We start from the raw sequence: 15,258 nt of genomic DNA on the forward strand, positions 1-15,258 counted from the left end.
AGAGGTGTCTCTATAGGGGAGGTATATGTTTGTCAAGAGGACAGAGAGAGAGATAACAACTGAGATGGTTATGTCACTGTGATACCTTGGGGATTGTTGAAAGTGTTTACCTTGTAGATGTTTGCCAGAGTATTGGAAAAGTTTCAGGTGCTGCCATTTTCTTGATTATTCTATAACTCACTCCATATAAACACAACAAATCTTGGATTGACCCTTTGCATTGCACTCAATGAGTTCATGATCTCACATTGTAAATTTTCATTATTCTTATGACATGGAAACTAATTCTAAATGGAAAAAACATACACAGAGCATCCCTTTAGAATCAGAGAAAAGAAAACCAGCTTTCAGGAAAATGTAAGGAATATGATTCTTAGGAACTTTATTACTGTTTGTATGCTTTATTTTATGCATGGAGCATAACCTAGTGGTATATATCGTTAAATCAAGTATAGAACTGGATCACCTGCAAATGCGAAAGTAGTCCAAACAGAGAATATTTTCTAAATCTTCTATGAGTCTGTTGGTTTGGGGAGAAAAAGCATAAATGGGAGGAAGAGGGGGCAGACAATGTAGCCTTTTTTGGTTTTGTTTTTGTTTTTTAAGATAGTTTTTTTAATTCACTTATGTGGTTTGTAGGTTATGGAGGCTTTATGCGTGACTTACAGCTCTTCTCTGCCAGAATTACTGCTGAACTGAAGCCTACTTTGACCATACTAATGACTCTTTACTGAAATAATTCATGTACTGGCATCCAATAGCTTAAACATTGCTATTTCCAGGAGTCCTGAACTGATTTGGTCTCTCTGTTATTTCTAACTGAATGGTTCACCCTGTTCTGTTTTCCAGTTGAGCTCTTGGTTTCTTAACAGGAATGTTTTATTTGTGTTAATTTAGAAAGCGTGTTGTCCAGTGCCAGCTGTCACATGCCAGCACAGCATGTACGGTCCTTTTAGCAAAACAGGCACAGCTTAATGACTAATGAGTTGAACACTGGTATTGTCATGAACATTTTCCATTAACGTGTCTGCAGGTAGGACAGCAGCAAATGGAAAGCCAAGAGGGAGAAAAAATAAATGGCATCTTTGGGGTCTTAAAAATCAATCATAAAAAACATAAATAGGGGAGAGGATATTAATAAAATATTTGGATTGGTAGCTACCCTTGCACCAACACATACTTAGAAGGACGTTTGAGGTGTCTGTTCGTCTCATGCCATAACTTATATCCTCAGTATTTTCCTTCCATTTCTAACTTCATTGGATTTCTTGTTTTGGGGACTCACCTTATTTTCTCTTCCACCTTCTCTCCTTCCATCCCACTGCATGCATCTTTCCTTGGTCTGACCTCAGAGAGGAGGAAGAGTATGAAGAGGAGGATGAAGAGCAGCCAGTCACAGAGCCCAATACTGAGGATGAGGGGGAGGAAGAGGCCGGTAGGCAGGTCACAGCCAGGTACCAGGAGTTGGCGTTGTCCCTCCAGCTTTTCCTCAGCCTCTGGTGTGAACTCACCAGCACAGTGTGCAGCACCAGCTACCTTTTCACTCACATTTATAGATCACTCATTAAAACCACACCCAAGGAAATCTTTTTGCATTTAAAAGCTTTGTTCACGTGTGTGTGTGTTAATGGAAACATGTATAATTATGTAGGCTTAATGCACTAAGAACTGTACTCACTACCTTTGTACAAAATGAGTAACTCTCACAAATCTTAAGATATTTAGTAGAAAGCATAACATCTAAGCATGGCTTAGGCTTATCTTGTTAGTTAAGGCAATGGTGAAATGTTGCAGTGCTTTGCTGAGTTAGGATGTTGCTTGGTTTCTTAGGTTCTCATCTGTGTTTTCATGATACAGCCTTATTAGCAATATCTGTCACTATGAAGACTGAGATTTTTTGAATGCTGCCTATGATTTCCATCAAGTTTTGTTCATGTATTAGTAGGAAAGAACTACTTAAAGGCAAAGCTGATAGACATATATATTTTTATACATACCTGCCCATCTGTGTATATATGGATATAAACAAACCACCTATCAAAACAATATTCTCATGTAAAATTTTCCACTTATTTCTGAAGGATATATGGATTTGGCATCTGCCAACTTTATCCTAATAAGTTGGAAGAAAGAAAATATGTTCTTTCTTCCAGACAGCCATTTGATTTAGGTTAAATTGTTTGGCTTTGCAACTCGACAAATGAGATTGGATTTTTTTTTTTAAATAAACCACATTCATGCAGACACTATACAGCACAGAAGGAAGAAAGGAAACTGTTTAATGTGCAAATTCCAAAGAAAATACTGTACTGTTGTTATTAATATCTTCCAGTCTGCAAATCTTGCCAATGGCTGCCTGAAATTTCAAAATTAAGTGATAATTTCCTCAAATCCAATTCTTTAAAGTCAAAGCTAAGACACAAATTATTAGTAAATCACATGAATATACTAAAATTCTGTTTAAAAAATGTAGAAGAGCCATATACAGGGTGTGATGTGCTTTTAGGTCATTGGTGTTTTAAAATAATAGCCACATTGAGATAACTGGGTGATGTTCCTATGGCTTTTCTAAATACCTCCTTTTGCTGCCAATGTCACGTAGCAGAAGCGGTCTGTACCCTGGCCATTCACATCAGATGCTGTCAGCATGGGCAGGACCAGCCTGGCTTCAGTGACTCCTGTCACCCAGCTGGTGCAATAGATAAAGGTTTCCAAATTGCCCACCATGCTTTTGATGTGAGAACAGTTACCTGGTATATACCTGATGATTAACTTCATAATATACAGACATATATAGCATGTATTATTTTTTTGTTGCTTACTCTGTGCCAAACCCACACTCCGCAGATAAGGGCCGTGACTTGCGTGCCTGGAGGTGGGTTACAAAGGTGGTCTCAGGAGAATGAAATCAGCCATCTGCCAAGTGATCCAGCCCAAAGCCCTCACACAGTGTTTATGCTGGAGACACTACTGAAAACAGATATCCCAAAGTGCAGATCCCATGGCTTTTCACCTGCTTTGTCCCTTCTGTCACACTCACCAACATCTGCCTTCACTAGAGCAAAGCAGATGTCTTTTCTGTTGCACTCGGCGCAACTCTGAAAGTCTCTATCTAACACCAACGTGGGTTGCTGACACTGAGTGCTTTCATACCAGACAAATGATCTGTTAAGGCATTGCCTTTGAAATAATTCTCAACCTTAATTTTGACAGAATAGTGCTGAATGAGTATTTTTTATTTTCATCTTGGGTGGATGAGCGTTGTTAGCAAAAATATCAGATCATCAGGGAGGATGGTAATCTGATATCTGGTCTTCCAGAGGCAGTCATGTAGATTGTATCTTGAAGCGTCTATACTCTGTGCACCATGTCATCCAACATGTTGAAACATCTTTGTGCTGCTCTGACGGTGCTTACAGCCTAAGTTGAAATACTTGAAAATTGTTCAGAAAATGGTTGTGAAAAAGTTCATGAAAATTAATTCTGAAGCCCGTAAGCTTTCCTTTAAGCTGAGTCACTTCCATTCCTCAGTATTTGCAACCTGCAGGAGAATCCCACTGGCATACAAAGATGTGGGGTTTTTTTTTTTTTTTAAAGGTAATGATTGTCTACATTTTGGAAGTTTTTGTTTGTCTGGCTCTCCTAGACTTTATTCTTTTTCCTCTAATCAGTATGATCTCTTGATCTCTCTTTTCCCTTTTTTCCTCTCCTTCCCCTTCCCTTTCTTATGATGTTTTCCTCCTGCAGTGGGGTCCCAGGTGCATGGGAGGCTGTGAATGAAAACCTTTCACGGTGCTCTGATTCTTCAGCTGTCTCCAGTGCCATTTCTCCAGCTGAGAGGCCTCTCTCCAGCTCTAGAGCAAAGAGCTCTTCTAGCAGCTCCTCTTCTGTGCCTGACTCATCTGTCTCTCACCATAATTCTGTGCTTTCATCACCATCTTCACCTGGAGCAGCATTGCTAAGCTCTTCCCAAAATTCATCAGCATCCATTACTCCAAAGGCATCTCCAACGGTGGAGAAATTACCTTATGTACCACATACTCCATTTCACCTCTTCTCGTATGACTTTGAAGAGTCTCCAGCGTCTGTGAAAGAAAAGGAAGCAGAGGTGATGAGGGAAAACAGGTAGATTTTATACAGCTGACATTAATGTTTAGATAAATGAATAACACCTTTCAAGAGCTTTATAGTGGTAATAATGCACTCTCTGTATTGTATTATTTCCAGAAGATACTGTTTTAGTCTTGTGAGCCTGTATTTTGATTTTATTTATATTTTCCCCTTGCCTTTGTTGCTTTCATTTCATCTTATTCCTCTTCAAGATCTATAGTTAATAAGTGTCCTGGCTTCCTCTATACAGCAGTAGATAGATAACCTGTGATTTGGGAGATCACAGAAGGCAGCACCACTTTGCTCTCATTTACAACAACGTAATTTGCAAATGTGATTTCATGAAAATTAATGGAGCTCTTCTGCTATAAAATCAAGAGAGATCAGATTAGCACTTGGAATTCAGGGGCAAAATCCTGGCTTCAAAGACTGAACTGCCAAATCCTGAATTTGCTGTAAGATTACAGTGCATATCCCTGTCATATGCAATTTCAACTCATGCTTGTAATAAGAGAAGTAGATTAAACCCTTTAAAGAGAATATGGCAGTCAGAATAAATAGTTTTCCCTCCACAACATCTGGTCAGTTCAGTTGCTCCTTATGCTTTTCTCTTAGTTTTTAGTTTTAATTTTTAATTTCCACATTCCACCCATTTAAAAACAAACCAAACCAAACAAACAAACAAACAAAACAACAAAATTGTTTTGTCTCAATCTGTTTTCAGGTAAAACAGATTGACAATAGCTAGCACTAAAAGCAACGCAAGAGAATCACCTTGAAAAGAAGCTGATGGCTTTTAGCTGTCTTTCCTAATGGTCGGTGTTGTTTGAATTAAGTGATGAAAATGTACACGTATATTTTGAGCATATTTATTTCTCCCTCTCTCCAGCAGTCCTTCTGAATTTCTGCATGTGAACAAATATTTTTATTTCTTTGATCCTTTACATTTTTGATCTTTCTCTTCTAACATGTGGGTGGGTTTTGTTGCTTTTTCATTTTGCTGAAAAGCCTGTAAGTCCAAGTAGCTGTTGACAAGGGACTTAGTTCACGTGTCTCTCCTTACCTGCAGCTTGAACACTGGGATTCCTCTAAATTTACTTTTTCCTGCATATGTGAAATTTTCCCTTAGGCCTCTCACTTTGGTGCTGCTGTTAGTTATACTTTTTAGAGAGTAGTTTCCTAAATACCTCCTGTTTCTGCAATATTTAGTATTTCTGCAGTTTTTTTCCTCTGACCATGCTTGTGCTTCTAGTTATCACATAGGATCAAGGATGTGGTGTGGGGAAGGATTGTGCTGGGTTTATTTGGGGGAAAATGAGAGCAAAGCTTATGCAATTTTGGCAGTAATGTTTTCATAAAAGAGGTAAATGTCTAGGGTTTCTTCAGAGTGAAGGCTTCTAGGTCAAGGTCATTGCATCTGCATTGGTATATGAGACAAGAAGGGAAAACAGATTGTGTACAGGATGCAGACTTACCTGGTGTGCTGGTTTTGCCTTGCTACTTTTCCAGCATCTTTGTCTCCCTCTAAATTAAATATAGAGGGATGCCATGTCCAGGCCAGACCCTCTGAATTTGTTTTTATTAATACTTGTATGTCTGATTTCACAGAAGGTGTATTCTCTTCATTTTAATGAGAGTTGTCTTTGGACTAGTTGAAATTCCTTGCTCTGAGAAAGGATTCTGCACTGTGTCAGCTTTTTCACAGGGCAGAGAAGAAGAAAAGCAAATTTAATGGTTGATAAGGTCTCCTTTCAGTTGATTGAAGTCGAAACAGAGGTTTCTGAGACTGTCAGGAGCACGCCTAATGAGCTCTGAGCTGTTCTCAGGACAACATTTTCTCGTTGCTCACTCAGTATGAGCACAGGCAGGACTTTTTCTGACCTGAGCCAGCCAGAGAGAAGACCTGTGCCAGGTCTGTGCTACCAGGGAAGCCCTGCAATGCCCAGCTACACAGCCTTCCGCCAGGCCATTCTCTTCAGTTTCTGGTTAGATTTCTTATGGGCCGTGAATGCCAGGAAGGCAGTTATCTCCCATTCTGCAAAATTCCTTTTGTAGCTCAGAAAAGTGCATGTTAGCATTTTTTTTCCCACAATGATTCCCCTGCTCCTGGGCAGTCAGTATGGTGCCTCAAAAATAGATGGTGGTGGTGGTGTGTTCTCTAAAACATAAACCTGGAATTGTTGCCAAACGGGGAAGAAATGGGCATGTTCTCTAAACCATGATCCCTTCTATTATAAAAGCTCCTAACTGAAATTTATTCTGATTTTAACACGGGCCTTGGCAGGCAGTAATGCTGTTTTACCCAAAGGAATGAAGCTTGAAACTCTGAATGAAATTTTGCATGACTATATGAGTATGCTAAATGGAGCTGAAGGAAACCAACCAGCCTTTTCAAATAGAATTGCTGAGTGAAATTACTGAGTGCTGATGTGTGTGGGAGAGAAAGCAGCAAAGATATGGTGAAGTAGGATATATTATATCTTATGATTCATAATAAGGAAAATGATGTTGCCCTTTTTCCTGAAGTGAATTTTATCATTTGGATGAGTTACCCTTGTGGAATACTTCACCTGCAGAGCATCATATGCTTTCCATGTGGGAAAATTGTATCATCTGTGAACAGAAATGTTGGTTTTTTTCCAAATCGGGAATCTCTCTTTGACATGCTGTTTAAGTGCTATGGTTAAAAGGCATAGCAAAGCAACGCATATGCCTTTTCTATTCAGTATGGGAGCCAGGATGAAAACATAGATACAAGAGACTCTGGGGAGGTGGCTGTTCCAGGAGTCCTGGAAACAATTTCTCTTTGATCAGCAAGCTCACATTGAAGTCAAGCAGGTTTTGTTGTTTTTTTTTAAAGGAGGGAATGGCTGACCAAAATTCCTACAGCCATGCTTCCGGAGACATGACTTTTTAACCATGGTGATGATTTTTTACAGACGTCATAAGAAATGGCACATAAGTGATGACTTATGTCGGGGAGGGGAAACAAAATACTGCCTCTTTAATTGAGAAGAATGTGGATGCTTTTCATTTGTAATGCAAACATTTGCAAATCATGAATGTCCATCTTCAGATTGTGTCTCAGGAATGCGGCTGTTTTCCTTAATTTTGCTAGATATTAGTATTGCTGACATGGACTGGTTTGGTCCCTCTTCTAGTGGCTGGGTATTGCCTCCCAAAACAGCTAGTAAATTGGAGTAACTGTAATTAAAGTATTCTTGCTCTGAGTAGTCACTTGGAGGGCCCCATTCTAAACTCTCATTATTTTCCATACCAACAGCTCACTATTTGAGTGACATGACATGGTTGATATTAAAATGAGATCATAGATTGCATATTTTGAAGTTGGGATTAGAGCAATATTTTCAGAAGGATGTTTGAGAAGTTCTGGAGTATGGAAGCACCACCACCCCTAAACAAGAGGATTTACTTTTGCATGCCTGCTTATTGACGGATTCTTTCTGTCTCTCCCTTTCTCCTACTTTCCTTCCCATTTCTTCAGATACAATAGCTATGGCACCAGCTCATACTCTTCTCCACGATCTTACTCTGGTGTGAGTGCCCCTACAACACCCACCACTCGTTATGGGACGACTCTCTCACCGCCTCAGGAGACCAAATGTGACAGGTTTGTAAACTAATCAGTGTTTTGACAACAGTTTCTTTATAGACAGGTTAAAGGAGGTAAGTGTAAGATGTTGTGAATGGGTACTGAAAATATCTTGTAGCCAGATCTTTTCTACATTGGAAAGAAAATGGACAGAAATCTAGACATGTTCCTTTCCCACTCATACTCAACCGTTTCTCTGAGTTGGTGTTAAAGATTGGATGTATTTTCATCCTACTGGTGCTTCGTTCACTCAAATGGATAAAACAGAGTTGCTTCACATGTATATTGTTCAAAGTGTTAGAAGGTGAACTAAAGCACATTTTTTTCTTTATTTCTTTCAATTTTTTAATATAAAATAAATTCAAACAGATATATTTTTGCTTTTATTATCTTAAATCAAGTATAAAATCTTGGAAATGTGCTTAGCTCAGAATTTCCTAGACCACAATTTTGTCCTTCCTTGAAAATACATGATATATCTCATATTTCATCAAGGGCAAAATGTTTCCTGCTGTAGGTAAAGCAAACTCATAATAACTACCAGTTATCAGCTCACTTGAAAAAAAAAAGGGGGGAAGAGTGAAGCCACATCAGAAAAAAAAAAAAAAAAGTGTTATTTTGAATAATCAAAAATACTCTTTTGAATTATGTAAGGTACTAGGGGAAGAAAAAATATAGGAAAATTTGATGGCTACATGGAAGAAATTCTTCCTGGCAAGAGATTTGGACCAACAGAAGTAACCTAACTGTTACAACCTGAAAGTAAATGGTAGATTCAAAGGTTGTCATGTTGAGTTTCAGGAGGAAAGGTAGAAGTTTTTAATTCTTTTAATTAAATAATATAATTAACTTGTTTAATTAAATAATTTCCAGTTAGGCCAGATGGGTTCTGGATTGTTTGTTGGCAGACTGGCCTTTAATTTGTAAAAATTCCATCTCCCACCCTTTTTCTGAAGTGAAGGCTTTTTCAAGATTCTATGTCTATACCCCATTTAATATTTTTTTGTCTATTTCTCTATGTGTATAGAAATAGATTCATATATGTTTTCGTGTGTATGTATGTACATTTGAACCTACCTGATGCCTCACATCCTTTCCAGTCTGCCATTCAGAATGGTTCAACTTAGGTTCTTCCAGCATGCATGCATTTCTAACCATGAGGTATTGATTTAATCCTTTTTTTCAAGTGAGTAATTACATCAGGTTTATCTTTGGAGAAAGGCATGGGTTTTCATTTGCTCATCTTCCTAGTGTAATTTGCCTTGATTTGTCTTTCCTGATCTGAATTAAATTATTGCCGAGTGAAACCATAATTAAACAAACAAACAAACAAAAATAAACTTAAAATTGGCGTTTTTGCCCCCTTTTACCATCAGCAAAATAGATAGTCAATAAGCAAGAATTAAAGGTATCCCACTGTTTTTGAAGTTTCACCATTCTAAGTGCCCACTGTTGCAAGCTTGTGATTGCTTCTGCAGCAAAGAAGCCCCAAAGCGGTCAAACACTGAGATGGGTTAAGATCCTTGGGCCTGTCCTGCAAGAAGCTGATCCCCCAGGCCCTGCTCCAGCAAAGGAAGCGAGTTTTCATTGCAGCACGCACGTAAGTGCCTTGCTGGTTTGGAGCCAAAATGCCTTGGCCCCACAAGATGAAGCTATAAAATTCACAGATTCATGGAGAGTCAGGCCATATGGGAGCCCTGTAATCATCTGTTGTGACCTTTAATGGCTCTCTCAGGAGCTAAATGGAAGCCCCCTGTACCTTCACGTGCTTTCAAATAGTTGCGTATGACTTCTACTGGATAACATTCCCGTATTTATCATCACGACTAGGAAAATATTTCATATTTTGAGGCCAGTTTGTCTAGCAGCATCTTCCACCCATTGCACTTTGGTCTACTTTTCTATGTGAAACTGGAAAGCATTTTGCCTTCAACTGTCAGATCTCCCTTACATGTTTTTAAGTGTCTGAACACAATGCTTGAAGTTGCATCTCTGTCTTTTCTTCAGGTTGCACTCATCACTCTTTCTTCCTGTGTAAATTTGCAGCTGCTCTTCATGGTAGTAGAATTCACCAGGATTTCTGCATTCTTGTATTTGAGCGCTTTTACAGCCAGATGCTTTTTGTACGTTATTCTCTGAGAAGTGTAAAAAAATGTGTGTATGCCACAGCTGCTTGTTGTCTCTAGAACAGATGCAGTTATTTCTCAAAAAACAGTGAAATTTACAGATTCAAATGCCATTTTGCATGAAATCTTGTTCTCTTTGAGTGCACTGCCATTGCTCACGGATAGTTCAGCAGACTCCAAATGACGTGACTGCTTTGAAGAAGGGCAGAAGCCTGATTTTATTTCATTTCCCCAAAAGACATGGGTTGCAGAAATGCCCACGCAGAGACTGATGAATAGAATTTTGCACACTGGAGAGTAGGTTGTGTAGTCCATGAAGCAACGCTCAGCGCTAATTAGTGAGTGGAAAGTATTGTGGAAGTTTTCAGAGTCTTCTGTCAATGGTGTTTGCCTCACATTATATAAACATTATTTCCTACCACCTGAAGGTAAAAATTTACACAGATTCAAACACACACACAAAAAAAGTTAGAAGATGGGGGAGGGAGAGAAAGACACTTGATAAGAAGCAGATGCGTATCTATGGTTAACTCCAAGGTGAGTTTTACGCTTTCAGTTTACGATTACAGTTATCCAAAGCCTCCACAGAAAGAATCCTGTCTTTTATCATGCAGGGAAGAGCTTCAGATGCAGTTCCTGGTACTGTTTATCTAACCTTGGAGAATGAGGAGGAAGGAAGAAGCAGCACTTAGAGCAGTGCCCAGCAAAATGATTCTTGCTCCATTCAGCTATCCTGACCCTTTCAAACCCTTGGCTGCATTTTGCTTATGTAAACAAGAGCCACAACTTAGGTGCGAAGAAGCAGCATGGTTGGCGTTTTGACATTCATACTTTTAAAGCCCTCTTTGGCTAAGATCAGGAGGGAATTCAAAAGAGCAGTATAATTCAGTGCAACAGAAAATAGATTTTGTTCTTTGAAATCCACATAATGTATATATTTCTAATTGGACAGCAGGGAAAAAGGCTTACTTGACTGTTTCTCAGTTTCTAAATTCAGCTGCAGCCTTTTGCCAGCTTCTTGCAATACTGCAATACTGTTGTTTTCCCTCATTTCTCTGGGCCCCCTGTGGAGATCCATGTTTCTGAAGTGCATATTGCAGCCATGGAGATCCTGCTGATGGAGAGCAAATTGCAGGGCATTTTCTATTCAGCCCTTCATTGGGAGAGATGAAAGGGTATATTGATTCTCTCGTATCCCTCTGGTTACTCCTAATGCTTGAGAAGTATAACCCCATCCTCCTGTTTTCAAGACTGCTTTAATCCATAAATATACCACTCCCACTCTTCACAACTTAAATCACCAATTAACTCTCTCTCCAGTTCCTAAAGGAAGAAAAAAAAATAGTATCGATCTCGATTTTTTTAACCTCATAAATTTTGACAACAAAGAGCAAGATGTGGCTGGAGCACACCAGGGAGAAAAGCATTTTTCTGTACCTCTGACTTACTGCCTTGTCTGGGGAAAGAAGGTGTTGTAATACTCTTGTATATTTCCTTGCCTTGTGCTCACATCTAGGATATTTCTGTCTAGCCCAGGATTGCCTTCTCAGACTCTGAATCTAAGATGACCAGTCAAATTGAAAGCTACAGCCTGGAGTCTGTAGCTGGACAGCAAACTCATTACTTGCAAAGCTTCACACGTCCTAATAGTGTGGTTTTGGTGGTGAAGTTTATGTGGTGTTGATCATGGCCGTAGTTAGAGGAGACCCTGAAGGAGTCTAGCTTCTAAGGCAAGAGCTCCTCAATTCAGCACCAGCTTTCATTCATTCCATTGCCAGAAAAATATCCTGCTGGTGTGTTTGCCAAGGTAGGTTTTCTCTGATGCGTTTGCCAGGAGACCGATCCCACTGGGCTTGATAGTCGAACAGTAGTGCAGTTGGCCTAGCTCAAAAAGCCTTCTCAGGGCACTGTACCAAGAGAACAGGGCTTTGTGGTCCCCATTCTCTTGCCTTTATCTGTTAAATCAAATGCCAGAAACTTCAGTTTACAAACCTCCACTTCTGGATCCTCTTGGCCAGTCACTGTGAATTTAGTCTCTACCTCTGGCTGATCTCTCTGAAGTTCTTCCAGTTCTCCAAGACTGGTAAGGGCCTGCTACGGTGTTTGCAAGTTATTCCTGTTTGATGCACTCTCCAACTTTTCCAGACCATTAGAAAATAAACTTAAGAAAGAAGAATTATGTTTTGTATCCCTTAATCTGTTTTTCTTCTTACTTCCTTTATGATCTACAATGGCACATTACCTTGGACTCCCATGATCCAGAGCCTTGGATGTTGAGCATTCAGCTCCATGTTCTTATGAATGTTTTAAAGAAAATGTACCTTCAACCATTTATTTCTACAACAGGTGCACACAGACAATGACATTATCATGACTAGATTATAGGTGTTTTTTTTCCCAGTGGTTTTAATGGCACCTTATATACCTGAAGTGTAAACATGAAGTGCAGCAAAAGTCTGCGAATACATTTCTTTTGAGTTTTATTCCCTCTCCAGGTGCTTGAAACAGTGATTTTCTGGCAATTTGGCGTTTTCAAATTTCTGTCCCTTATAAGCAAAACAAAAGAAAAAACAATGCTCGAGAATGCTAAACAGCTTTTCAGTTAGACTTTCTACTTTCCTTGTAGTTGTCAACACCAGGGGGGTGCTGCTGGATGAAGTTTCTTGGCAGGTTCTCTGTTTGTTTGTTTGGCATCTATCACTAATCTGCTTTCTGGAGTTACCTTAGTCTAGCTGTTAAGCATTAACAGAGAATCAAAAAACCTATGAAACCAGAAACCCACTAGACACCCTACAAAGCTGCTGCTCTCCCAAGAGCAGCTCCTCTTTTCTTGGCTTTCTATTCTTTCTGCTTCTAACATCTCCTGTGTTTCTTAATACATACTTCTGTGCTTTCTAGACCAGAGACCGTGGCTATTTTTTCTTGTGGTAAATGCCAAGCACTAAATAACATGATGAGGAAGGGATAGCTTGATAATAGCGGCCCAGGGCAAAAGCCTCAGTTTTATTGCTGAGATTTTACTAGGAAAAGTGACCTTAGGAATTGCTTGATGATTTACAATTTGGGAACCAGTGGTGGCCCACACTGGCTTAGCTGCTTGTCAAACTACTGTGTAAGCAATATTGTAGATTGCAGCTTTGCAGGCTTCTTCATAGGCCATACGTTTAAACAGAAAGCGTGAGCTGGGTTCCAGTTTCAGACCGCAACGAGTTGCCGCCTGAATACACAGCGTGCAGGCCTGATGCTCAGAGACACGAACCTTAACCTGGATCTATGGGGAGAGGGGGCTCTGCAATCTGCTTCCAGGCACTTTGTGACACGGATGAGGCTGAGATGCTGCAGGTTGAAGAAAGACAGAAACATTATGCAAAACCTGTAAACCTTTGGCTGCGAGAGCAGCGTGTGTGTAGAATATCCTGGTGCATTGCCCTGGCTCTGCACAGCTCTGCCCTGCTGTAGCTTTATTTTATGCAGTCCCTCAGGCCAGTTAAAAGTCTAACGTTAATCATTTCTTCTCTTGGTCATTCTCAAATTTCTTTCTCAAAGGAAGCAATAGTCAGTAGTTTTATCTCTCAGTTTTGTGTTTATTTTTGAGAGAAGTTTTGTAAAGATTCCTCAAGTAATGTTTAGTCTGTTTGCAAAATCTTATATCAACACGCTTTTGAATTTGCCATGTCATGTAGGGAGACATAACACACAGAGAGTTTCTTTAACTGTGAAAAGCAATATGGCTCTTGGCAGCTTTGCCTCCTCTTTTGTCTATTTCTAAGCTGGAAAGTGGATTTATTTTGTTAAAGCCAAGAGACATTTAGAGTTACTTAAGGCCTGAGTAGGAGCTGCTGATTTGTTCCTTCTCTGTAGCATTCCCATGACTGCTGGAGCAGGAGGACTTTGGAAAAATGGGTAATTAGTGCTTCCTTATTAAGGTTATTAATGATTCTGACCCTTGTTATATTAAAGAAAATCCTGAGTATTAACCTTATGACCTAAAGAGATTTCCTCTCATAAATCATATGTTAATTTTTTTTAGCTCCTAAAAATATACATTTGTAATTTGAACTTGCGCTATAGATATCCATTTTCATTTAGGGAATTTTAAAAATTCAACTAACAGAGGAAAAAGCAGCTACAAAAGAAGTGTGTTTCGGAGTTAAAATGAATGAAGAACACTTGAAGATGATAATTGCAATTTTGCTGTAACAAAGTCACTTAGACTAAGACAGAAATATTTTCTTCAGTTTTCAGTAAGATTGGAGTAATTCAGGTCACATATTTCCTTTCACAATGTCTGTAATAGAGTACTGTCAGAAAACTGCAATTACTGGCAAAAGAGTGTGAGATATATTGTGTCTTCCTAAGCTTGTTTTTAATAATGATTGCAATGATTGCTAATTCACTGCTGTGTTAAATGCAGGTTAGATTAATTTTTATTCAGAAGAGTTTTGACTTACAATCAATATTTTGGCCTTGTATCCTCTGCTCTGTGTATATTTTTGTTGCCTTATTTTTAATTCTTTATCTTTTTACATATTTTTTTTCTCTTTCCTATCTTTTTTAGATTCTAGATTGATCTCTTTGTCCCCAGGTCCTAATGTCATGGTGTGGAACTATATTCACAAATCCCTAGACTCAGACATATTCTTGCTGTGTGTTTTCTTTCTGGAATTAGAGTGTAATAACATAGCTTGTTTAACTTTTGCTCATTTTAACAGCAGGCAGAAGAAAGCTTTTTGTAATATTTTTGTATTAACAGTCCATTCTGAATAGCCGTGTGTTCTCTAAAAGACTAAAAATAGTAGTCAGAGCAAGCATCTTTCTGGATTGTATTTGTAGAATTGAACAATGGTTGATATAACCAACAGGTTATTTAAAATGCTGGCATATAATAATTATAACCCTGTTTTGTGAGTGATCACTCTCTTATGCTTTTACTGAGTATTCCCATACTCTTTTTTCGTAAAATCTCTTACTACCTTTGATTCAATGCCAGATTTTATTTTTTTAGCCTTTTCCTTGCTTACCCATTTTTAAAATGGCAATAAGACTTAAATATTCCTGAGGCCCAAAGGTACTGTCACCCGTTAAACAGTGTCAAAGCACCAAAATTACCTGAAAGCCCAAGCCTTCCTGCCAACTGGTTTGGCCAGTCCTGCTGCCATGTGCAATTCAAGTATGAGTTTAGCAAAAGGGACTGTGTATTGTAAGCCTTATTGCCAGGGGAATACAGAGACCAAAAAAACACCAACAAACAAACCCAAACAAACATAGACAAATCCCATTTCAAATTGCTTAGAATATTTGAGGAATACCTCTTACTGCTTGCCTTTCCTTCTGGCTGTTTTACAAGTTTGTACACCCTAGAAGTAACACCTGTTTCCTCCAGTTTTAGTTTATGCGCATGTAGAAAAT

At 39.0% G+C, this 15,258-nt stretch overlaps 1 protein-coding gene across 14 annotated transcripts in view; it reads left to right on the forward strand.

Annotated features, from left to right (window-relative positions):
- FHOD3 (formin homology 2 domain containing 3) overlaps positions 1 to 15,258 on the forward strand; it is a 385,520-nt gene that overhangs the window by 281,701 nt on the left and 88,561 nt on the right. For 7 of the 14 annotated variants that reach the window (XM_065052812.1, XM_065052801.1, XM_065052803.1 and 4 more), the window contains 3 exons: positions 1,353 to 1,454; positions 3,748 to 4,125; positions 7,616 to 7,741. The exons of 1 other annotated variant lie outside the window; for it this stretch is intronic. In XM_065052812.1, coding sequence (XP_064908884.1) covers positions 1,353 to 1,454; positions 3,748 to 4,125; positions 7,616 to 7,741 — 606 coding nt within the window. The remainder of the gene's footprint in view (positions 1 to 1,352; positions 1,455 to 3,747; positions 4,126 to 7,615; positions 7,742 to 15,258) is intronic. 6 more of the 14 variants (XM_065052805.1, XM_065052807.1, XM_065052811.1 and 3 more) reach the window with 2 other exon arrangements.

Source organism: Columba livia, chromosome 2 (genome assembly GCF_036013475.1).
Source record: "Columba livia isolate bColLiv1 breed racing homer chromosome 2, bColLiv1.pat.W.v2, whole genome shotgun sequence".
In the NCBI taxonomy this organism is placed as follows: domain Eukaryota; kingdom Metazoa; phylum Chordata; class Aves; order Columbiformes; family Columbidae; genus Columba; species Columba livia.